General features: G+C 42.0%; 1 protein-coding gene across 1 annotated transcript in view; it reads right to left on the reverse strand.

Annotated features, from left to right (window-relative positions):
- The window catches only part of RYR2 (ryanodine receptor 2), a 3481211-nt gene that overhangs the window by 152334 nt on the left and 3304004 nt on the right, over positions 1-24873 (reverse strand). Inside the window, exons 97-98 of the mRNA XM_086925791.1 lie at positions 16738-16798; positions 5109-5255 (exon numbers count right to left, since the gene is read on the reverse strand). Coding sequence (XP_086781917.1) covers positions 5109-5255; positions 16738-16798 — 208 coding nt within the window. The remainder of the gene's footprint in view (positions 1-5108; positions 5256-16737; positions 16799-24873) is intronic.

Genomic DNA, 24873 nt, shown 5'->3' on the forward strand with positions numbered 1-24873 from the left:
TGTTTACTTTACTTCTTTTATCCTTCCTGTTTCAATCTTTATTCTTTCCTTCTTTCTTTACTTTATTTTCTTCCTTTTTCTTCTTACTTGCTTTCTTTTTTCCTCTCTCCTTTCTTTCCTTGCTCCTTTCTTTTTCCCTTTTCCTCTTTCTTTTCTTCTTTTCTCCATTTTCCATCTTTCCCCCTTCTTTTTTCTGCCTTTTATTCTTTTTCTTTCTTTCGTTCTTTCTTTCTTTCTTACGTTCTTTCTTTCTTTCTTTCTTTCTTTCTTTCTTTCTTTCTTTCTTTCTTTCTTTCTTTCTTTCTTTCTTGCCTGCTTTCTTGCTTGCCTTCAGCTCCAATAAACTTATAATTCAACCTAATCAGTGTGCTCTATTGCCACTGCATTTCTTTATTGATTTGTTTCTATCTTTCTTTTCTTTCTTTCTTGCGTGCCTTCTTTCTCAAGAGCAAGAGGCTTGCAGCCAAAGCCAAAGCAATTCGTATTTTTGGGTCTTTGTTAGCCAAGACCTTTCGATTTTACAAATATTATGTGTATAGCACATTTACTTATACGGATTTGCAGGTAGACTTCCTCTATTAGTCTGTTGTTGCTTCATTAACATCTTTCTTCCACCTTCTCCAGCATGCATTAAGGAGGCAATGCATCAAACTATTTCAGTAACTGGCTGCCTTTACAATTACTTATGGCATGAGCTATTTGACAAGGAGCACATCCACACACACGAAGTAGTTCCTTCAGTGACTGGAGTGAAAATGGTAGTGTCTGTTTTTTTTGAAAATAGAACATTTTTTGCCCTTACCCAATGTTTTTATTTTTTTAGATTGGTGAGAGCTGGGCAGCTTTTTCAACAATAAAGTTGTACATAAAACATGACACAACAAAACAAGAATTGCCAGAAGGCTAGCAGCCAACGTCAGACCATTGGCTTTGTCAATGCTTGTTTATCTTCTGTAGGAGTAGTTGTTCCTTTCTGAATACTTCTCTTCTTGCCTATCAGCAGAAGCCCAAAGATGCCACCAAAATGTTAAAATTGATGTTAGGGTAGATTTTGCCTGAAAACATATCCTTAGTTAGGACATATGATCACATTGCTGCAAAAGATGAGAGAGGGACGCTAGGAATTGTTAGTTTGATATGCTTAGAAGTTATAACCAATTGCTGGCTGTTTCTCACCTTTTATTTACCCTGCTTGGCATGCTTCTGGTACAAAGCTGTCCAGAACCAAAAAAAAGAGAACTTTCCTGATGCTTCACTGAACATCTATTCGAGGCAAGTGGAGAGTTTTTTTCTTGTGTTCCTGGGACTAGAAACCTACTTGAAGGGTTTGTGTTCTAGCCTCTTGCTCACCATCAAAGACACTGTGGAACACAAACTTCCAATTAAGCCTGCTTGTTCTTTTAGTGTAAAAGCTATCTCCTGTAGATGGACAGTGAATCGGCTTCTGGACTAGAACACAATGTGTCCTGCCGGAGGACCAGTTAGAACTTCACATTTCTCTGAATGGACGTGAGCTCTAAACTCTGTGCCAGAAAAATCAGAATATCATTTCATGAATGGAACTTGGTGCAGCTGTAGAGAAATCTAAAAGGCCAACTTGATGTAGCACTGAGAATCTCAAGCTGAGCTGAAAGAAAATAAAACACAACAATGTACTCATCATTTTATGGAAAAGGTTAATTTCGCTACTCCAGTTTGTAAGGACCACTATGTTTCTTGGATCTGTATTTTTGAAATTGTGACCTCTGTGTAACCTCAGCTCAATATTTGATGAATATAACTTCTCAATGTGCAACTATTTTCTCTCACCCATGTCTAGCATACTTGTAAAAATAATTACAGATACTGCCGCAACATTAGAAACACCATGGTGTAACTATCACGAAAGCCAATGGAAAAGGGACTTCGGGAAATGCCTCTCAGGAGAATGAATCACGGTTTCTTCAAAACACATCTTTAAATAAGAGTCAACATTGGGGCAAGCAACTGTATCAGCCTTGCCATCATATTTTACTATAGAGATCCTTAATCAAGTGACATTTACGCTCAGTAAGCCAAAACTCATACACTGTTTACATGTTGGGGCATTTGCCCCATTTGCCACCGGAGCATCACTTTTTTTGACACTCCGGTGGCATAGCTCCATTCCCATATTTACACGGTGACGCTAAGTCACTTACCATGGCTTAATGCCACCACCTTGTAAATATGCCCCTTTCCAAAGCAGTCCTCTGTCACAAAGGGGCGTGCCATGGATCTTGCAGTGGGCGTTCCACCGCAACACCCATTGCTTTTTGACGCTGCCCCAGATTTACAAGGATGAGGCAGTGCCAAACACTAACACCAGGAAATACCTGGTCTTACCATGGCGATGCGAGGGGAAACTATTACTTTCTCCTCCTTTTTTTTCTCTGCCTACACATAGCAGGAGCAAATTGCCATCATTGATTGTTCATGTGCAGGAATATGTCCCTTCCTACACATAAACTATCTGCCCCGCAGTGCAGGCACCTTTGCAACATGACAGCAGGGTACCTGCGCACCCTGTCTAGGCAGCTTTTTTTTCACCAGCGGTAAGGGAAACACAGGGGTGTGATGTATTCTTTTGAATAAGGTGCATCCTTGCATTTAAAAAATGTTAGAGCACAGCGTTGCCAAACTAGGCATAGCACCACGCTGCGACATTGCTTTGTAAATATGCCCGTCAAGTTAAAGATGAAGTGTAGAGGAAAAGAATCAATTACACTCAAAATCTAGTTCCATTCACTGCATTGTTTCCATTGACTTTTAAGTCTTGTTGGCAGTAACAAACTGGCAATATTATGCTTACCCGCAATCAGCTATCCCCCTTGTCAAACAGATGAAATCTAGAGAACGGGAGTCCACTACACTTAAAGTGCTAATAAATCCAATTCCACTCACTGCATTGTTTCCGGTATACAGTCATAATATCGAATAAAAAATATTGACTGGCCAAAATATCGAGTTAAAAATATAGAATGGACACAAAATCGAATGGACAGAATATAGACTACAAAAATATCGAATAGAATAGCAAAATATCGAATAGAATAGCATTACTATTGAATCCAAAATATAGAATTGACAAAATATCGAATGGACAGAATATAGATAACAAAAATATCGAATTTGAGGTAAGTAAGTTAATAATAATTTTTTAAAGTGTTTTTTATGTTACTATATGTGTGAAAAGTCTATATTTATTTTATAATTCATTTTAATTAATTAATTTAGTTGTATTTAATTTTTGCGTAATATAATTCTGTCGCGGGTTGTGGGTTTATAGGGGAATAGGGTGGGAAGTAATTTAATTATAATTAAATAAATATGTTAATTTATTTATTGGTATTTGTGTTGAATTATTTGGTAATTAATTAATAATTGGTAATTAATTAAATATAATTGGAAATTAATTTTAATTGATTGATTCATTGATAATGATGTTAATAAAATTAATGTATTTTCTGCAGCGGGTTGTTGGTTTATAGGGGAATAGGGTGGGAAGTAATTTAAATATAATTAATTAAATATGTTATTTTATTTATTGGTATTTATTTTGAATTAATTGTTAATTATTATTAATTGGTAATTAATAAAAATATAATTGGTCAATAGTTTAAATTAATTGATTTATTGATAATTATGTTAATTTTATTAATTTCTTTTCAGCAGTGGGTTGTGCGTTTATAGGGGAATCGTGTGGGAAGTAATTGAATTATAAATAATTATTTTTTTTCATTTATTAATTGCTTATTTTTGTTGTAATATTTAAATTTTTTATTAATTGTTAAATAATTTAGTGTGAATTGGTAAATAATTTGTATTAAGTAGGTAATTTGTTTTACTAATTAATTTTCATTTGTATTTTTAATTGATTATTATATATATAAAATTGTTAATTATTTTATATTATTTGTAATTGGTATTATTATTTAATTTAATTTAATTCATATATGAAGTATTTACTTTCCCTACTGTTGCACTCACTGGAGTGGGAATAGTAATTTTTACCCCTACGCTATCCAACGCTTTCCCTACTGTTGCACTCTCTGGAGTGGGAATAGTAATTTGTACCTCTAGGCTATCCAACGCTTTCCCTACTGTTGCACTCTCTGGAGTGGGAATAGTAATTTTTACCCTCCCCATATCCAAAGCTTTCCCTACTGTTGCACTCACTGGAGTGGGAATAGTAATTTTTACCCCTACGCTATCCAACGCTTTCCCTACTGTTGCACTCTCTGGAGTGGGAATGGTAATTTCGACCCTCCCGCTATCCAACGCTTTCCCTACTGTTGCACTCACTGGAGTGGGAATAGTAATTTTTACCCCTACGCTATCCAATGCTTTCCCTACTGTTGCACTCATTGGAGAGGGAATAGTAATTTTTACTCTCCTGCTATCCAATGCTTTCCCTACTGTTGCACTCATTGGAGTGGGAATAGTTTATTTATTTTTTAAACTTATAAAGCGCAACAAATACCACGAATGGTGTCTCGGCGCTGGGCAGACAGAGAGTAATTTTTACTCTCCCGCTATCCAATGTTTTCTCTACTGTTGCACTCACTGGAGTGGTAATAGTAAATTTAACCCTCTCGCTATCCTACATTCAAAATATTGTATATGTTTTGTTAATAATATATATATATATATATATATATATATATATATATATATATATATATATATTTATTAAAATTAAAAAATTTCTTTTAAGTTACCTTAATTATTTATTAATTTTAAGTTTATTTAAGTATTTTACGTATGTTTAAATTAATTATATTTATTATTATATTAATTTTAAATTACTTTTAAGACATTTAAAAAATTCAATATTTTGACTGTCTATATTTTTTACAACCATATTTCTGAGTCGATATTTTTGTACTTACCTGTTTGAAGATAGGAATTCGATATTCTGGCATTCTATATTTTCTCCACAATATTTTGGCAGGTCGATATTTTGCTCCTCGATATTCTGTCAGTGATCCCCCTTGTCAAACAGATGGCAGCATCATGTGATTGCGCTGCCTGCACAACCCTACTGTTGAAAATATGAATGCATCAGTTTGCCAAAATGAGCTACATACCTGTTTGCCATTGTGTGTCACTGATGATAGAATGGTTCGAAGTGTCTTGAAGCCCATGGCGATGTCAAGGAGATGAGCAGCAAAAAAGAAGTTATTGTAATGGCCGAGGATAGACATTGTCATGTACCAGGCCAGGTAGAGATAGGACTAATTGGAAAAAAAGAGCATGTTAGAGAAATACCCATTCTCAGTAACCAGATAAACAAATAGCTTTTTAAAACAGACAAAGGCAATTTAGAACAATTTTAAACATGTAGGTTTCTGTGCTTCCACTCACTCATCACTTGGAACATGACTTACATTTGATTGCGAATGAAAATTAGGTTTTCTGAGTAATTTCTAAATTCGGAAGCAGATTCACTGTTAGAATTCCCTGTGCCTTACTTAGGGTGTTAGGGTGGGGAAAATGATTTCCATATTAGAGGGTTTTCTGTTACCACCTGACTATATATAAGGATCTTATAGGCAGATGTAGGTAATTTAACTTTTTCAATTACCGAATCTGTAAGATTCGCTATTTACCGAATCGGTATTTCCCATTGATTCCTATGGGCCTTGAAGCCCATAGGAATCTATGGGAAATACAGAATCGCTATTTACTGATTCGGTAAATACCAAATCCTGGCAGGGGGAACGGGGTGTCACTTTGACACCCTGTAGCACCCCAATTGCAGGCTTGTGTACCATGTGGCACACATACATGCCCTAAGGGCATGTCTGTGTGTCACATGGCATAGGTGTACATGCACAGATGTGCATGTACACTGGAATTCGGTATTTTACCACCCAATAGGATTGGGTGGTAAATTATGAATTCCTAAGGGCCTGTGGCACTGCAAACTGTGCCACCCACATATGGATTTACAGAATCGGTATATTTACCGATTCGGAAAAATACGGAAGCGGTAAATTTACCGAATCGGTAAATATACCGATTCTGTAAATTCAGAGACACCTACATGTCAAATGCCAAATACCGGTCGGTAACAGCAGAAATCGGTATTGGGCGACCTACATCGGGCCCTTAGTGTTTTAAAATATGCATTCCAAAACATGTTTCAGTTCACCATAGGATAACTACTTTTAGTGTGCCCTTATTTCATCACAACCTTTACCAATTTTAGGCAATCCTACTTTAAATGTGCAATATTTATCCTGTTGAATAGCAATGAAACTGAAGGTGTTAGACTTGGCTTTTTCAGCAGATTCCCCCCCCCCCCCCCCCCTCCCTCAGACGTTTTGCTTTTTGGCCTCCTAATGTGAATAGGCTCCCAGGATAAATTGTGTTTATGGATTGGTGTTTCATTGATTGGCTGTTTGATTTACTGATAAGTCCCTTGTCCCTGCCCTGTGTGTGCCCAGGGCCTGTAAATCAAATGCTACTAGTGGGCCTGCAGCACTGATTGTGCCACCCACATGAGTAGTCCTGAAAAGGTATCTCAGACCTACCACTACAGTGTCTGGGCACAGTTTTAAATGTCCATGTCGTCCTGGCAAGTGTACCCACTTTATGAACAAGTAGGTGCGGAGAACCACCCCGATCCTATTCACAGCACACAGCTATAGCCCCTAAGGCTTCAATATAATAATTGACAAACTCATAAATTTTAACCAAATCAAACAGTAATCCAAAATGTTGTTCAAAAACAATATTTGCATTTATATTTAAATATAAATTATGTTGTAAATTCAACATTACAATACATAGTTCACTGTTTATCACACTATGAGTAATTTACGAATGCATTGCATTTTTAGCAACCCTCATGGAATTGCATCACATTCAAACATCCCCAATCAATGCATTTTGGGTGAAACCGTTCTTCAGGGGGGTAACGTTGATGCGAATGAATCTTCCATGGTCTCCTCTAAATCTTTTCAAGAAAATCGGAAGCTGGAGTTAGCTCCTATCGTGCGTTCTCCTATTGTAAAACCTCATATTAGCAACTGGGATTCATTGTTCTGAGCGTCGTGGCCGCAAAGTCGTCTTTTGGATTGCTGTCTGATTTTGGTTCAAATGTATGAGTTTGTCAATTATTATATTGAATCCATGGGGACTATAGCTGTACGTTGCAAATAGGAATGGAGTGGTTCTCCGCACCTACTTGTTCATCATTTTAGTCAAGGGACACAGGCTGATCCCAGAATTCACAGCAGCACGCACTGTTTAATTTGATTCATTGAACGAATAAGGATTAAAACTTTTCTTACTCTGTGCGCAGGTTGATACCCAATCATTAGGTGTACCCACTTGCCAGGCTTTAGCCTTCCCCTTTCTTACATGTAAGACACCCCTCAGATAGGCCCAAGGTACCCTCATGGGCAGGGTGCAGTGTATCTGAAAGGTAGTACATGTACTGGTGTGTGTGACATGTCCTGATAGTGAAATACTGCCAATTTCGTTTTTCACTATTGAAAGACGATATATCCCATAGGGTAGCATGGGAGATGCTTTGTAACATCGTACAAGTGTAACTTACCATTGGTACAAGATATAGGAATAAAGTTTAGGCTCTCTGAACACAGAATTTGATAACACATCTTTTAGTAAAAATGGTTTAAAAATTGTGTGTTGGAAAAGGCTACTTTTCGAAATTAGCCATTTTCTTGTTTAACCATTCTGTGTGCCTCTGCTTGTTTGTGGATTGACTGTCTGGTTTTGGAGCGACAGGGGCTGGGGATATGCATTCACTGTAGACAGCCACTGGGGTATTTGAGGTGTGCCCGGTCCTTCCTGGATGACTCAGAGCTAAGCTGAATAGATCTTGGCTGCATTTAGAGTAGTGGTAGGAGTTTTCCTTGCACCTGAATCAGGCCTGTCTTCCTTGCACAATGCTGTCGCCAGCCCTTTGGTCATACTGCACCAGTGCGGACACAACTGGTATGGACTGGGATCAGAGACCATTGCACCAAGAAGAACAAAAGACAAAATGGGGTATAAGTAGTGAACCTTAAACACAAGAACGTTAGATCACTTCTGGCCTCAAAAGAAACCTCTGCCAAGGAGAAAAGCTGGAGAGCTGTGAGTAGGAGTACTGCCCCTTTGCTGTGTGGGGGTTGGTCTGCAGTTGCTGCTTCTGCCAAGGAAAGGACAAAGACTGGAACTTTTCTGTGAACCTGCCTGAAGAAGAATCTCCAAAGGCCTGTGTGTGCTGCCTCCTGTTCTGAAGTCTCAGGGGCACAAAGACTTCACCCCCAGCTCCCCTGAACTCTATTGATGTGTGTTTCGATCTGCTAGGGCGTGCCTATTCCAGTTTTGGGCATCTGGAGGTTATTTCTGCTGTTGGGAGCTAGAAGCAACTTGAAAGAAGCAAGAAAACCTGTCTCCTATATGTCAGTGACGCCGCTGTGTTGCCGCAACTCTGCACCGATACCATGGGCACTGCTCGTAAAGTGCACGAGGCACGGCCCGGCCTGCACTGCAGCTCAAATGGCCTTCGATGCTTGCAGTTGTCACCATTCCCGATGCCAGCGCTCGCACCGACCCTGACAGCACTAGCACCTACATCCTGTTATCGCGGTGCCAATAACCACCGAGGGCGACTCCATTAACCTGCCGACTTAACACCATCACTGGAACCAACACCTCACCAATGACGCAACCGACTTCCCCTGTGCTGGATTTGACATGTTCTCACGGACACAACGCCTCATCTCCCCCTTGGCAGCCAAGGAGCCAGCCTCGACCTTGGCACCGACGCCTCACTCTATGATGCCGGAGATAGTCACAGACTTCGTTATCCAAAGGTACTGTTTATGAGAATCCCTAGAAGCCTGCGACCTGAGTGAGGATAGAGCCGGAAGGAAACGACAGGGCGATGTAAAAATACACAACAAGGGGAAGCGAAAAATAATGCCCAACCTGTGACCATAGGAGACAGCAGTCTGGGGGAGGGTGGGGGGTAATCAGGTCTCTGGTTAGTTGCGGGGGATGGGGGGAAGAATGAACAATAAACAGAATTGATTGTGAGGGTTAAGACAAGTAAAGTGGTTACTGTTAACAATACCAATAATGCAAACTCACTGGACACATGTAATGAATTTTTACGAGACGAAAAGGGACTGCAAATTGTAGCCTTGTCAAAATGATTGATTGATGAGTGTAATATGGAAAAAGGCAATAAAATCTGTTTAAAAAAAAAAATCCAAAGGTACTTTTTTTTGATGGTCTGTGTGACTCCGTGCCCGACGAGGCACACTTCGCAGTCCAACGCCGTACTTTTAATGTATTGCTGTCACGATGTCGTAATAGCGCCAGGTGGAGCTATTTGTTTTCTACAAGCTTTATTTCGGAAATAACTGTGTTCAAGTGCTATTTTACTACCTGTATGTTGGATTTTTGTCGTTTTGGTCTTGTTTATTTTTCTATCTTGACGTGGTGTCCATTTGCACTGTAATACTGTATGTTTGGTGTACAAATACTTTACACATTGCCTTAGGTGAGTGGGGGTTATCTCAAGTGTGTATCCCACCTTACCCTGACTAGAAGCAAGGGTCCGTACTTGGGAAAAGGTACCTACCTCTGCCAACTAGAGACCCCTATTTCTAACATAAGAATATCTAGCGTACTACATTAGAGACAAACAAATAAAGTAAGTGAATTCAAACGTGAGACCGGAGAACAAGAGCTAAAAAATTAACAATAAAGTTAGAATAATGGGGTACTGGCATCCAAAAATACAGCGAAGTTCTATGAAGCAGACTCGAAAAAATTAAATAGTTTGGAGCAAGATGGCAGAATTAGTCATCCCATATTCGATCATGTGATGCCACTTTATGCTCATTTAGTCATGGCCCAAATCCATTATATGGCCTAATACACAAAGCCATTAATGTAAGGGCCTGATAATCCAAAGCTTTTGCGATGGTAATGTGACATTTCTGATTCTGAGAATCAGGAAATATACACTTTCTATAATTTACGGTAGAAATTGTGCACTTATGAGTCCAGGGCCAAGAAAGGTTTTTTGGGTTGTTTTGAGTGGTTCCTATTTAAAAGGTAATGAACAACAAGAAGCTATTCCAGTCCTCAATACACATACCCATGTATAATTCTTTGCAGGATGATATATCTGTGGATCATTTCCTAATGTGATTCTTTCATAATCTCTGTGTTTCCATCTAAATCATCTTTTTGAAACAATTACAAAGGAACAAGTGATAGGTTGAAGTATTATATTTCATTTGTTTTATAATGCATACACATTTCACAATTATTTTTACTCAGCTTCATATAATGGATCACTTTTGAGCTTATTGTCCTGTTGTGATTTCTGGATATGGAATAGCGCTCTGATGCTTACATGTAAAGTTTTTGTTTTATGAAACTTCAAAATAAATAAAATACTCATAAGTATGTTGGTATTCAACAATACTTTTGAGGCAGTTTCCAACCTTGGAGACAAAGGCAGCTAAACTCTTTGCAAGGGTAGGACTAAATGCATTCCCATAGTAGAAGTCAGGAGGAAACATTACAAAGTTGAGGAAATTTGTGATGCCTGAAAGCTTGCAACTCCATACATTCTTTTAGAAGTATGTGCATCTGAGCAAAGTATGGATCTCTTTGTGGTATAACATTTTGAAGGGGAAGTATGAGCAGACCTTTGAGTGAGCAGGAAACTACAACCACCCCAGTACAAAGATTACCTAACAGCTTGGCAGGTCCACATCAGCAAATGCGCCCATGTGGCTAACCATACAAAGGTTCTGAATTCGATGTTGGGCGGACCTCCACCGACAGCCAGTAGGTGGTGGTCCAACCTATATCTAGGGCAATCGTCCAACTGCCGGATTATGATACCGGCGGTCAGAGCTCAGTGAGCGGGGAAAAGACCGCCACCTTTGACATGCTCAAGGAGCCTAATCCCTACAATGGAGGCAGTGTCTTTGCAACCACTCATGAAAAAGGGGACCCCTGAAGTTAAATGTAGGTAGAGAGGCAGGGGAAAGACAGCCAAAAAAACACAATCTGGATACTCTACCAATGGAATTTGAACTTGTTGACCACTATGGCTAGACCACAAACTATATTCTTCACAACATCCAAAATATATTAAACATTACTTTATTTTTTCATTTTTTCCTTATAAATACAATAATATATCACACATAAATATCTTATCCTGAAGATTTGGGCGCTGTGAATATGTTCCCTCCACAAACTCATCTGATTTACTTGTTCTGGAAAATCAATGAATATATTTGAAAAGTTTCCTCTGATGTTAAATTTTTGATTATTATATTTCTCTTTTTGTTCTTTTTTTCTGCTATGATATTATACAAATTGTAAATCAACTCTGCAGATGCTTATTGTAATATGATGAAGACCTGAGTTGGTTACATTTCTATCATACTATTGTCATACATTTTGAGGGGACTTGGTGCACATCCTGTTTTTTTATACAATTGTTATGCCTTGATCTGTGGTCTGTGTGAGGGTGATTGAGTATGACATTGTATGTATGTTATGAGTGGTAGGCTTGGAATCGATCAGTTTTTTCTAAAATCTTTAGGAAATGAGTATCCAGTTTGTGTTTTTTGGCAGTGTCTGTGCAGCCTTTTCATGGTGGTACGACTGCCAGCAGCCTCCGTGATGTGGCCTGGACCGGCACATGTGGTGCCCCACCAAACATCTATGCACCACGTGCCAGGCAGCACATGGTGCCGGGCATAGATTGCATGGACGTTTAAAAACATCCCTTTTTCTATTGTGGCTTGTGCTGCAGCGTTTTTCCGGGCTGCACCACAAGCCACAATAGAAAAAGTAGTGTTTCTAACCACCTACACAGTGGTTGCATCCTAATCTGGTGGGTGGGACCACCGACTACTTATCCATCAGTAACACTCTGCTGTAATGTAGGTCGGATGCTCATCCGACTGTCATCGTAATCAGGCCCAATGTCTTTCCGGGCTGGCTGAGTAGCCCACCCACACCTTCACCGCTGACCCCACTTGTCCAGGTCCTTTCTGATCCCACGCTTCCCATGAAACCCTGAATGTTATCCTCCCCATCACATACTGGCATTCACTGCATCCCCAACACATACTGGCATTTACACAGTCTTCATGCCAGTTTACCAGTGCATTCACAAGCATAGATAGACAGCCATGTGGGTACAGTACATGTCAGGGCAAGAAATGCAAGAAATTGGGGAAAACAAGGGGAAACAATATGGCTAAGAGATATGGATGGAAAGTGGATGCCCTGCAAATAGAATAGGAATGTGCCTATGAATAGTGAAGACTTGAATTGGCATGTGGTTGCTATTATTTTGAGGGAATCCGAGACTGTTCAACATAGGATTTAATGGGTGGTGATTGACAGCAGTTACCCATGGTCCCATGCCTGAAAAAAGATTGTGAGTGCTGTGATTGGTTTAATGCTTTAGGAATGGGAACATTAACCACCTGATTCATCAACGGGCCGTTTTGCGAGCCCCTAATAGCGAATCATAGCGATTCGCTATTAGGGGCTCGCAAAACGGCATTCATGTAGGAATCGCATAATAAAATGCGATTCCTACAGATTCCTTATTTGCGATTAGCAAATTGCTAATCGCAAATAAGGAATAACTCGCCATTCATTCCTATGGGCCAAAAGGCCCATAGGAATGAATGGGGAGTATTCCTTATTTGCGATTAGCAATTAGCTAATCGCAAATAAGATTGCGATTTGAAGGGTGCCAGGGGTGTCCACAGGACACCCTGTAGCACCCCTCAAATGAAATCTGACACAGGTGTTGCACACACACATGTCCAAAGGACATGTGTGTGTGTGTAACATGCAACTCAGAAAAATGCATTTAAATGCATTTTTCTGAGTTTTCGCAATTTACCGCGAGGTTTGACCTCGCGGTAAATTGCGTCCAAAAATAGCGAATTCGCAATTTTATATTGGGTCATGAATATCATTTAAGGAATCTCAAATTGAGATTCCTTAAATGTGATCGCAATTTGAAAAATCGCAATTTTTTGCGATTTTTCAATTTGCGAGTACATGACCCAATGATGAATTTCTAATGCAATTTTTGCGGGCGCAAACGGCCGAATTCTGTGATTCGCACCGTTTGCGCCCGCAAAAATGCTTCATGAATCTGGCTGTAAGTCACATGCCCAGAATGTAGCCGAGTTTAAGATTCAAACTGCGGTTCGTACCTATCCATATTAGTTAAACGGTTTGCAAAAAAATGTTGAGGAATTTAATGAATCAGAGTCATATTTGAGCAGCTATAAGGGGCGGATAATTTATGATTAAATATTAAGAAACCATAAAAGAAACTCTTTGTAATGCGTGGTATGGTCCATAAGGAATACTTGATGGATTAAATTAGATTCTAGCACTACACTTTAGAAGCACACTCTTTGCAAGGGAGCACACAGAACAGGAATACAAAACGTGTTTATGCTGGAAATGCATTGAATATCCACACAACTTGGGACAAGCCATTTGTTTTACCGTTATTTAGCCCAGTGCGGGGGACAAACCGGTGTAAGAGGTAAGCCACTGATGGAAGAAAGGCTATTTTCCTCTTGCAAGTCTTCTCATACAAGTACCAAGTAGAAAAATGCTTTTTGGGATGTAAAAAGCCTAAATTGCGATTCAGTTACTTGTAACTGAATCAAAATTTGGGTTTTGCAATCCAGCATTTGGAAGGGGCGTGTTGAAGGTGTCTCTTCTTAATAACTTATTTAATTTATATGTATGAATGTTTTGCAACCGCAATGCTTGACTGTCTCAAGAAGTTATGCTCATAGGTTGGGTGTGACACTGTTGCCAGAACACTGATGGCTAGAAGACATTGTTCTAAAATGTTTGGTTGGAACTGATACAGGGAAGTGGGCGACAATTAGAGAAGGTGATATCTTTCAAAGCACTGGAGAAATGTTCTGTTTCATATAAAAAGGTAAGCTTGAAACAGTAGGCACCCTTAAATAGAACATTCACTACTCAAATGATTTTCTTTGAGAAGTCTTTCTCAAGATTCCTTGCCAGAGAATGTTTCTCCAGGTTTAGCACTACGACAAATTTGTAAGCAACATCAAATGGATGTCGCTTCAGAAGTGGGATGAACAATACTAGTGGGGGCTCGGATCTGTGGATGGAAGCAACAGAAACCTTTGATCTTGGAGCAGCGCTGGAAAAGAAATTGTGTTCTACAGGATGGTATGATTGAAGGAAGTGCAGCCCCTTGATAATTGTTTTGAGTTGGTCACAATTGTAGAGGCAGTGTCAGTTTGAGTTCACTTGTTAGCCAATCAGAATATTATATTTTGATCAGACAGCTAAATATTATTGTATTGCCAATTTCACCTATATTCTAAGAGTTCAGAGAACATTGTTTTAAAGTTAACAAAACGTTCACTGCAATTTTGGTTCAGGATTCTCAGAATGAAACTGCTGAAGCTGGCTCATTTTAAGATTAGTCTTCTTAGAAGATTGTTGAGCACCTCAGAGATCAAAACAATGTATTCCTGTCATAACTCAAGCGGTGTAAGCCTCCATATTGAATAAAATAGCATTGAGATCCATACAATTTCAGACTCAGAGTAACCTTCAGGAGGCTATTTCACCCAGTCTGTTGTATCTCAATGAGCTGTGCCTGCGTGGCTTGCCCGTGCTGGAGCCTCACCAACTGCTCACCAATGGCATTATGGGGTCCCCAAGCGGTAAGCCACAGCAGCCTGATCCTGGAATTCTTCCCTCCAGGGGAAAAAGTCTGTTGTGCACAGGAGGGACCTCTGTGTTCAGCTGCAGTGTCTCTATCATGTAGGGGCTGTTTGCCATGGCACCACTGTGCTGGGCTTAGTAGTGGGGAAACAAGTGATAAGCACTGTATATATATATATATATATATATATATATATATATATATATATATATATATATATATATATATATATATATATATATATATATATATATATATATATATATATATATATATATATATGTATATATATATATATATAAATATATATATATATATATATATATATATATATATATATATATATATATATATATATATATATATATATATATATATATAAATATATATATATATATATTGATTATGTTGACATCTATGTCCTGACAGTGGTTGCTATGAGTGTAATGCAGGTAAATTACTATCGGTGGTAATTCATGGCCCAGTGGTGGTACCCGCGACATGTTGGTTCTCCCCTCTGTCTTAATGATGGCTTGGGCAATTATGCTAATAACTTGTGGCATAATGGTGGTGACAATTCTTAGCATAATTTGAACATTCATGGAACAATCGGGGTGAGACCAAAGTGTGTGATCTTTAGCTAGACAACCTTACAACTTCTCAACAGCCTTTGAATGGTGGCGATAGGTTGAGTCCTGCTTACCTTTTTCACGCTTATGATTTGTTTTAAACTTGGACTTACCGGAAGACTTCAGACGACAAGTTGACTTTTGGCAGAAATAGCGTTGAGACCATGACTTGCTGGGAATGAGGCTCGGTCTTGTGCTTTGCCTGCAACCTCGTCTTATGTTCCCCAGTGTAAAGATTTGCCCAGATTGTGTTTGGGTGCATTAGGACACATTTGTCATATGACTTGGAGCCATGACCGCACCCCAGGCACATATTGTGGGTCAATGACTGACATCAGCAGTTATTTTTGGTGGAGAAATTATCCCTTGCACCTTATTGTAGAAGAATTTTGAAGTCATTCAAGGCCAACAAAGTTAGTAGAGGAGCTCGGGATCTGCAGAGTGACCCTGTGCCATCCGTCAGCACACAGGAGCATGGATGGAACATTTCTCTAGATCATGTCTGTGGCATAGGAATATTCTAAAGGTAAGAAATCTGCAGCTAGAGCTATACATCAAAAGGTGGAAGTTCTTGCCGTACTATGGGTACCAAATGTGCGAGGGAACCTACATCAGGAAATGAAGTGGCCTTGGCCTAGTGGTGTAATTCTTAGCATAATGTTGACTTCTTCTCCTGATGATACCCACATCTGGGTAACACTGTTCTAAGAAAATAGTGGTATTTATTGGCCTCTTCTTGGCATCTTTCATTTATTGGTGCTCATCCTGGCATAATGCAGGACATGGCACATTGGTGACAACTTTTGATATATCATCAGCATCCATTGGCATACAAATAAATGTGCAGATGGGAGTTTCCAACAATGCCTGATAAGCTGAGGAACATACATCCTTGCATTTTACTATTTTGATGGTGGAAAGCTACATCTCCAAGCTATGCACATTTTTAGGCAGTACCTATAAAAACACACAAATACTCACTCATTCATCCACAGAAGCACGTACAATTTCACTCATGCACATTTTGCATATTATTTTTAGCATGACCTAAAACAGCTTTGCAAAATATGCACTCATGTCAATTAATGTAAGGGTGTTTGTGACTGCTGAACAAATTATAGGAAAGCAGGGTAATTTGCCTGCGTGTCAATCGTCATCAAACTATGAACATATTTTACTATAGAAACATTATAAAATCCCACGTATTTCGAAGCAGTTATCATTGTGCCCAGTTGTGCATGAGACCCTCTCATGTTAATGTGCCGAACATATTACAGTTACATTTCTTAAAACACAATTGGTTGCATGCTATATGCAAATCATTCTGCTTACGTTGTCTGTAAACACAACTCCCAGTTTCCACATCTGATATTTTACATCAATGGAATTAAGCCTGCAAAGGAAAGATTGAATACTTTGTGAGAAATCTTTCTGCAAGGTTTGATATTACAATGTATAAGTAAAACAACAAGACACAATTTAAAAATTTGACTGATTGCCGTTCCATGTACAATTGGCTTTTATGACTCTAATTTAAATGATGCCCAATAAATGGCCAACTGAAGGTGAGTAAAATTAGTCACATAACCATACATAAGGAAAGCATGTTTACCAAAAAACAGGTTCTCTATGGATATACCACTGCATGCTGGGTTACTTGTAATGTGTTGACCAGTTGCTAATTTGCACTTAGGTGACATTTATTATTAGCAGACAAGTTACTTACCTTCAGTAACACCTTATCTGTTAAAGGCATAATCTAGCCGCAGATTCCCTACCTTAGAATATCCAAGGTGTCAGGCTGGTTCCAGAAGACTTTTGCTTGAGCATTACCCTTGCACGCGGGCAGCTGGTGTTGGTCAGCTCTGCGTGGCTTCATCCACACCGGAAATGACGTCTGCTTCACCTATATAGGTGCCATCTCAGCATGCTGACATCAGTCACGTTTAAGGACTCTCCACGCCAGGAGTGTGGATCCTAAAAAACGGTACGCAGTGCACTGAGGATGGGTAGGTTGGTAAAGAATCGGCGACTAGATTATGTCTCTACCAGATAAAACGTTACCGAAGGAAAGTAAATTGTCCATCTGATAGAGACATCTAGCCATAGAGTCCTTACATTAGAAAAGATACCCAAGAAATACCATGCCAAGAGGAGAGACTGTGGACACATTCAGACCAGGAGGTCCTGCAGGACAGAGCGACCAAAAAAACCATCTGCTGTGAACCTGACTGTTCAGGCAGTAGTGCTTTGTGAACGTGTGAAGTGACACACAAATTGCTGCCTGACAAATGTCAAGTGCTGGAATACCATGTTGTACTGCTGTGGTCGCAGCCTTAGCTCTAGTGGAACAAGCTCTTAAGCCTTCCGGGGGCTGTTTCTTGGAAAGAGCATAGTAAATTTTGATGCAGAAGACAACCCATCACATGATAGTTCTCTTCTGCACCGCACACAACCTTTCTTTGATTCAATGTTCCATACAAAGAGTTGGTCGTCCATCAGGAACTCTTTAGTGCAGTCAAGGTAGAAAGAAAACAATCTTTTTGGGTCCAGATGGTGGAGTCACTCCTCCTCTTTTGGAGGGGTGTGAAGGAGCATAGAAAGTGGACAAGGTGACAGATTACCCTGCGTGGAATGGTGTTCCCACTTTCGTTAAGAAAGAAACCATAGTGTGAAGTACCAACTTATCAGGAAAGATGGTCAGGTAAGGAGGCTTTGATGACAGAGCCTGCATTTCACTCACCCTCCTGGCAGACGTTATTCTCACTTAGAAGGCTGTTTTGATGGAAAGCAGTTGGAAGGGGCAGTTGTGCAGGGGTTTGAAAGGTGAAGCTGAGAACTAAATATGGTCCCACTGAAGCATGAAGAATGGGACAGGTGGAACATTTGTACGCTTGTACATATGTTCCCTCCTACCCCATAAGAAATCTGCTCACAATAGGGGATTTAAATATAAAAAGCTTAGTCTGGCAACGTCAAGAAGGCAGACAAGGCCAAAAGGCAGCCTTTAAGAGTGCCCAGAGCAGTGCCCTGCTAGGAAAGGGTCAACATAAAGAGAAGGACTTGCAAAAGAGAAGCAGAAGGAGGATCAATAGACATTTCTGTAAAATAGTTTATAAACTTCTGCTACTGGCAGTGATAAACAATCTTGGTCGAGGGACTCCTGGCTGCCTCAATCCCATCATAGACTTCTGGAGGAAGGCTGAATGCTGTCAATTGCCACCACTCAATCTCCACGCAAGAAGGCTGAGAGTGGAAACTTAGAGTGGACACGTTCAGGTGGAGGACACTCACCTGCTGCTGCAACAGATGATCCTCCAGAGTGGTAGCCTGATCGGAGGATCAATGCTCAGTTGAAGAAGCTCAGGATACCAGAATCTCCATGCCCAGTCCGGAGCCTACAAAAATGACTTGGGCCCTATCACTTCTGTTTTTCATGAGCACTCTGGACAGGAGTTGCATTGGTGGAAAGGCTAACAGGAGGCCTGAGCACCACTCAAGATGAAGAGTGTCAGAGAGCGAGTGCCACCTTAGAAACTCCAGTGCACAAAATTGCTGATGTTGTGCATTCTCCGTGGAGGTGAACAAATCTAACCAAGGCTCTCCCCACTTCTGAAAGCGTCCTCGTGCCACCTCTGGATGGAGACACTTTTCATGATACACTAGGCAGGGCCTCCTGACAAAGGGTCCAGGACCCCACCCTGCCCTGTTTGTTGCAGTACAACATGGCAGTGGTATTGTCCATGAACACCTAAACCATCTCCCCCTTGATGGAAGGTAGAAAATCTTTCAGTGCTAAGTGATTTGCCTGGAGCTCCAGCAAGTTGATGTGGAGGAGGGATCCTGCCAGACACCAAAGTCCTCTGATCTCCACCTCTCCCACATGGCGGCCCCATCCCAGGAGTGAATCATCTTTCACTACTATGTGATCTGATTGGGGAAGTCAGAGGGACCTGCCTCTGACCCAATCGTGGCCAGTCAACCACCACTCCAGATCCTGTACAGTATCCTCTGAGATCTAGACTACGTCAGAGAGATTCCCCTGATGTTGCACCCACTGGAACTTCCGGTTCCACTGCTGAGCCTGTATATGGCATCAGGCATGTGTCACCAGCAGGATGCAGGAGGCCATGAGGTCCAGGAGCCTCAGAGTCATACTGACCAAAATCCAGGAAAGAGGCTGAAACATCAGTATCATAGCCTGAATATTTTGGACTCCTCACTCGGGAGGATAGGCCAAAACTGCACTGTGTCCAGAACAGCTCTGATAAAAGGGAGCATCTGAGCATCTGAGAAGGAGTCAGGTCTGCTTTCAGCACGTTAATAGTGAACCCCAGTGAACGCAGGAGGTTTGTTGTAGTCGTAGTCTGGAGGTGGAAGAGGACAGTCCTCAACAGCCAGTCTTCGAGATAGGGAAAGACTGGTACCACAGATCTGTGCAGATTAGTTGCGACCACTACCATCATCTTGGTGACCACTCGAGGGACCCTGGCAAGGCCAAATGGGAGCACTCTGAACTGAAAATGATTGCAGCCTATTGTGAACTGCAGATAACACCGATGGGCAGGCAGGATGGGAATGTGAAAATAGGCGTTCTGCAAGTCCAAGGCTACCATCCAATCTCCGGGGTCTAGGGCAGACAAGACCTGAGTCAGAGTCAGCATTTTTAACTTGTCCTTTTTTAGGAAATAATTGAGGACTAGCCAATCTTGAATAGGATGCCCTTGTCCTTTTGTAGGACCAGAAAGTAGCGTGAATAGCAACCACAGTCTACTTCTGGTGCTGGAACCCTCTCTATGGCTCCCTTGGCCAAGAGAGTCCTGACTTCCTACTAAAGCAAGTTCAGGTTGTTCTAGGTTAGCCGGTCGTAGGTCAGAGGCATAGAGGAGGGGTAGTCTCAAAGGGGCAGGAGTAGCCCCTTCGGACTATCTAAAGAACCCACTTGTCTGATGTAACATTTTGCCAATGGTGTAGTTGATCGCTGATCCTGCCACCAACTGGCTGCCCATGATCATGAAGGGCCGGACTAGGAATTGTTAGAGGCTGCAGGAGAGGAGTAGACTCACTGGACCTCTGCCCGCCTGACCCATGGGGTCGAAAGCAGCCGTGCCCATGGCCCTGCAGAGGTTGCTGTACTTGCTTGCTCTTGAGGGCAGGATATTGCTGGCACAACTGAAAGCCCCTTCCGTGGCACAGAATGGCCACTGTTGATGACATTATTCTGCTCAGCGAGTCAGTGGTCTCAAGGCCACAGTGAATAGTGAACTTTGCCGCATCTCTCCCGTCTGACAATGCTTGGGAGAGAATGGCACGGGCCTCCTCTGTGATCTGTGGCAGAACCTGCGCAACCATTTCCTGCAAGGAATGGGCGTAACTACCCAATAGGCATGCAGTGTTCATCGAATATAATGTAGGGCTAGTAGAAGAAAAAAATCTTCTTGCTCCAACTATCTAGCCTCCTTTGAGGTAGAGGCCTCGACCACCAAACTCTCGGGGGTAGGGTAGTTGGTAAGGAATTTCAGGTCGCCTGAAGCAGGATGATGACAGCAGATAACTGTCCTATTCACAGGGGCCCCATGCTGGACTTGGACCAGGTTCCTAAAAGGACGTCAGCCAAAGCTTTGTTGAAAGGCAGGAAGGGTTCTGAGGAGGAAACACCCGCTGCAGGAACCCTGTTAAAATGTTCGTCTTGACTTACACTGGACGGAGCTGAAGTTCTAGGACCTTGGCTGTCCTTCTCACTACCATGAAAAACAGAACAGGGTGGCTGGACAGGACAGTTTAACAAAGGAATTGTTCAGGCACGCAGTCTATATGTACCACGTGACCACTGGATTTATATTCCAAAACACATTTATTTTTCTTTTTTCAAATTCTATAAGTTTCAAAAAAAATGGGCACAAACAGAAAAACCATCAGGACAATGGGTTCATGTACATAGTATCTACAAAAATACAAATTTACAAATGTACACTATTTACAACCATCGAGTCAAACGAGACAAATAATAACACACCAAGACATTAGAACATAAAGTGATTCAATTCAATTGCAAATTAAGCAATGCAATACTGATGCATAAAACAAAGAGGAAAACCAGTCCTTAGAACTATGAAACCAAGGGACAGGCGGGATAGAGATGGAAATGAGTGCCTGCCTGTCTACCAAAACCCTGTGATCAGATATTTAAATGCACAGCTAGGGTCCAATACAGTGGAATTAGTTGTATCCTAGCGGCACCCTTTGAAGTTACCTCAGGGTGGGGTGTCGACGTGCACATTTTTCTTGTGTGACTCTAACGTGCTCCCAACGAAATTCAAAACATAGTACTAGATGACTTGAACCCTCTGGCATCCTTCATAAGGATTCGAGTTACTCATAATTAACACCACAAAACACATGTGTGGAAATACAGTATGATTGTGTGATACAACGCTTGTGCCCTTGTGCAGGTAATTATTTCCCTTGTTACTTTGGAGCCAGAGTATACTTTTATGGTACTACGATATACAAACCTCACACCAACCCTGTATGTCTTCACAGATTTATTTTTCTCCAGTCCATGTCCTGAAGAGAACCTATAACATCCAGGTTCGAAACGCGTCGACACCCCACCCTGTGGTAACTTCAAAGGGTGCCGCTAGGATACAACTAATTCCACTGTATTGGACCCTAGCTGTGCAACCCCATTTAAATATCTGATCACAGGGTTTGGTAGACAGGCAGGCACTCATTTCCATCTCTATCCCGCCTGTCCCTTGGTTTCATAGTTCTAAGGACTGGTTTTCCTCTTTGTTTTATGCATCAGTATTGCATTGCTTAATTTGCAATTGAATTGAATCACTTTATGTTCTAATGTCTTGGTGTGTTATTATTTGTCTCGTTTGACTCGATGGTTGTAAATAGTGGACATTTGTAAATTTGTATTTTTGTAGATACTATGTACATGAACCCATTGTCCTGATGGTTTTTCTGTTTGTGCCCGTTTTTTTTGAAACTTAAAGAATTTGAAAAAAGAAAAATAAATGTGTTTTGGAATATAAATCCAGTGGTCACGTGGTACATATAGACTGCGTGCCTGAACAATTCCTTTGTTAAACTGTCCTGTCCAGCCGCCCTGTTCTGTTTTTCATGTTGTAGAGATCCGGGCTGGGTAGATGTAGGATCCGAAACCTTCACTGGTTCACTTCTCACTACCATAGCATATGACGCTCTCTCCTCCACTGCAAGGGTAGAGGCAGAAAGCAGGCCAGAATATGGGGAGGTATCTAGGCCACTGGCCTCATTAAATTCCTCATACCAGTCAGTTTTGTGCTGAGGCTAGTCTTGGAAAGGGTGTAGCCACTTCTCCCAATCATACCCTATCCTAGCGCCTCAAAAGAAGGCTGAAGAATTGACCTAGGACCCTGCGCTGATAGGTGCTGATCCGGCTTATCGGGGATGAGAAGGGGGCTGGCACCACTAGGGGTTCACCTGCAGCGCTGGGAGTCTCAGTGTGGGGGCTGGCACTAGGGAAGGTCACAGGGGAACGACTGATCTGCCACTGGATCTATTGGGGGCATCAGCACCAGACTTGCCAACGTTGAACCCGATTCTGCCACTTCTGAGCCTTGGCAGAGCACCCAAATATGAGGCACATGGCATCATAGAAGTTTTTAATTTGGGCAGGGGTCACTTCGGCTCCAAGAAACGCAGGGAAGTGTGGCGCCGACCCAAGCATAAGTTCCACAGAACGAAGCACAGGGCTCAGAGGCTCCTCCGTCAAGTCAGCCGACCGATGGAGAGATGCTGAAACATGCTTGAACTTTTTGTGCTTCCTATGCCTCTTACCTAACCGACTCAATGACTTAGAGTGGGAGGACGAGGAGACAGGACTCCTTGAGCGTTGTTGGGACCTACCCCTTGACCGGGAACAAGACCTCAGGGGTGAATTGCATGGAGTTGAACGCTGGACCGCAAGCAGCTTTAGGGACCACTCCCTCAAAGCCTTCAGAGCCAGGGCTTCGTAGTCAGAGCCCGATTTTGAGTTGTCGTCACTCTCCATGCACCAGTGACAAATTAAGTGTGGATCTGTCACCGGCATGGCGCGATGGCAAGCACAGCACAGTTTATATCCAAAAGTCTTCTTTGACATCAAGGAAAACCCTAGACACCAAAATATTTTGACAAAATATCAAAAGTACGAGTTACTTACCTCTGGTAACGATGTATCTGGTAGAGACGATTCTAGCTGCAGACTCCTTCACGTAGAATTATCCTCAGGCATGAGACTGTTTCCGGAAACATTTTGCCACAGCATCCCTGCGCGCTGGGGGCAGGGCGGCATCATGCGACTCCGCCCAGGCATCATCCGCGTACATGACATCAGCAAGGTCAAATAAGCCCCACCCCAACAGTTTTCTTCAGAGAACTTTTCCGCAGCACAATGCGGAGCCACCAGACAAAAACTGTGGGAGCATGAGAACATGGGAACAGTGTGCGTGCGAGTAAAAAAAAAAACACCATACAGAATAGTGCACCACTGCAATGTCCAAAGGCAGGCGCAGAAGAAGGAACAGAGCAGAGCTCCGAGCAGCCACCCTGCCAGTACGTAGACAGCCTCCCCCCCTTCCGCCAGAGGCAAGGAACCTGCGTAGAAAGCCATGACACATGTAGCAGGCCTATGACCCTCATTCAGAAACAAGGAAGGGGAGCCAGACCCAAAACAGACAGGAACAACCAATCTCCAAGCCACCCCATTATAGAGGGCAACCACCCCCCACGGAACACGGGTGAGGCACGACCAGATGACCCCAACTCAGAGGTTAGCAGAGGGGCCAGGACCCCCAGCAGCAAGAGGAAGGGAAAGGAGGGGAGGGCAAAGATTGAAGGCAAACCTCCCCAAACCGGACCAGCCAGAACAGCGGGGCACAGGAGCACCATAACCCCATCCACCAAAGAACCAAGAGGAGGAAAGAACAGCAACAAGACGAAGTCACCGTCAAGAGCAAAAGAAAGCACTCATAGGAGACACAGCCCCCCACCGGTAGGCGAGTACCGAAGACCAGCCCAAGGGTTCTCGCGGAATGGGGTGGAAGGGCGGGCCGTGAAGGAATCTGCGGCTAGAATCGTCTCTACCAGATACATCGTTACCGAAGGTAAGTAACTCGTACATCAGATAGAGACTACTAGCCGCAGATTCCTACACGTAGAATAGATACCCTAGCAATACCCATGGTGAAGGAGGGCCTGCAAAAGGACCCCACCAGTCTGGACAGGACAGAGGGTCCCACAGGGGAACAGACCTGCGGACCAGGGAAGTAACCTAGTCCCTTCCAGGCAAGAGGTCCCCACAACCCGAACACCACTGACCCCAAGAGGGAGGTAGGAGGAAGAGGGAAGACTGGGGAGGCCTGTACAGTCAAAACAAAGAAACTAAGGGCAAGGCCGGAGAGGCCGAAGCACCCCACTCCCCCCCCAGGCAACAGA

Source organism: Lissotriton vulgaris, chromosome 6 (genome assembly GCF_964263255.1).
Source record: "Lissotriton vulgaris chromosome 6, aLisVul1.2, whole genome shotgun sequence".
In the NCBI taxonomy this organism is placed as follows: domain Eukaryota; kingdom Metazoa; phylum Chordata; class Amphibia; order Caudata; family Salamandridae; genus Lissotriton; species Lissotriton vulgaris.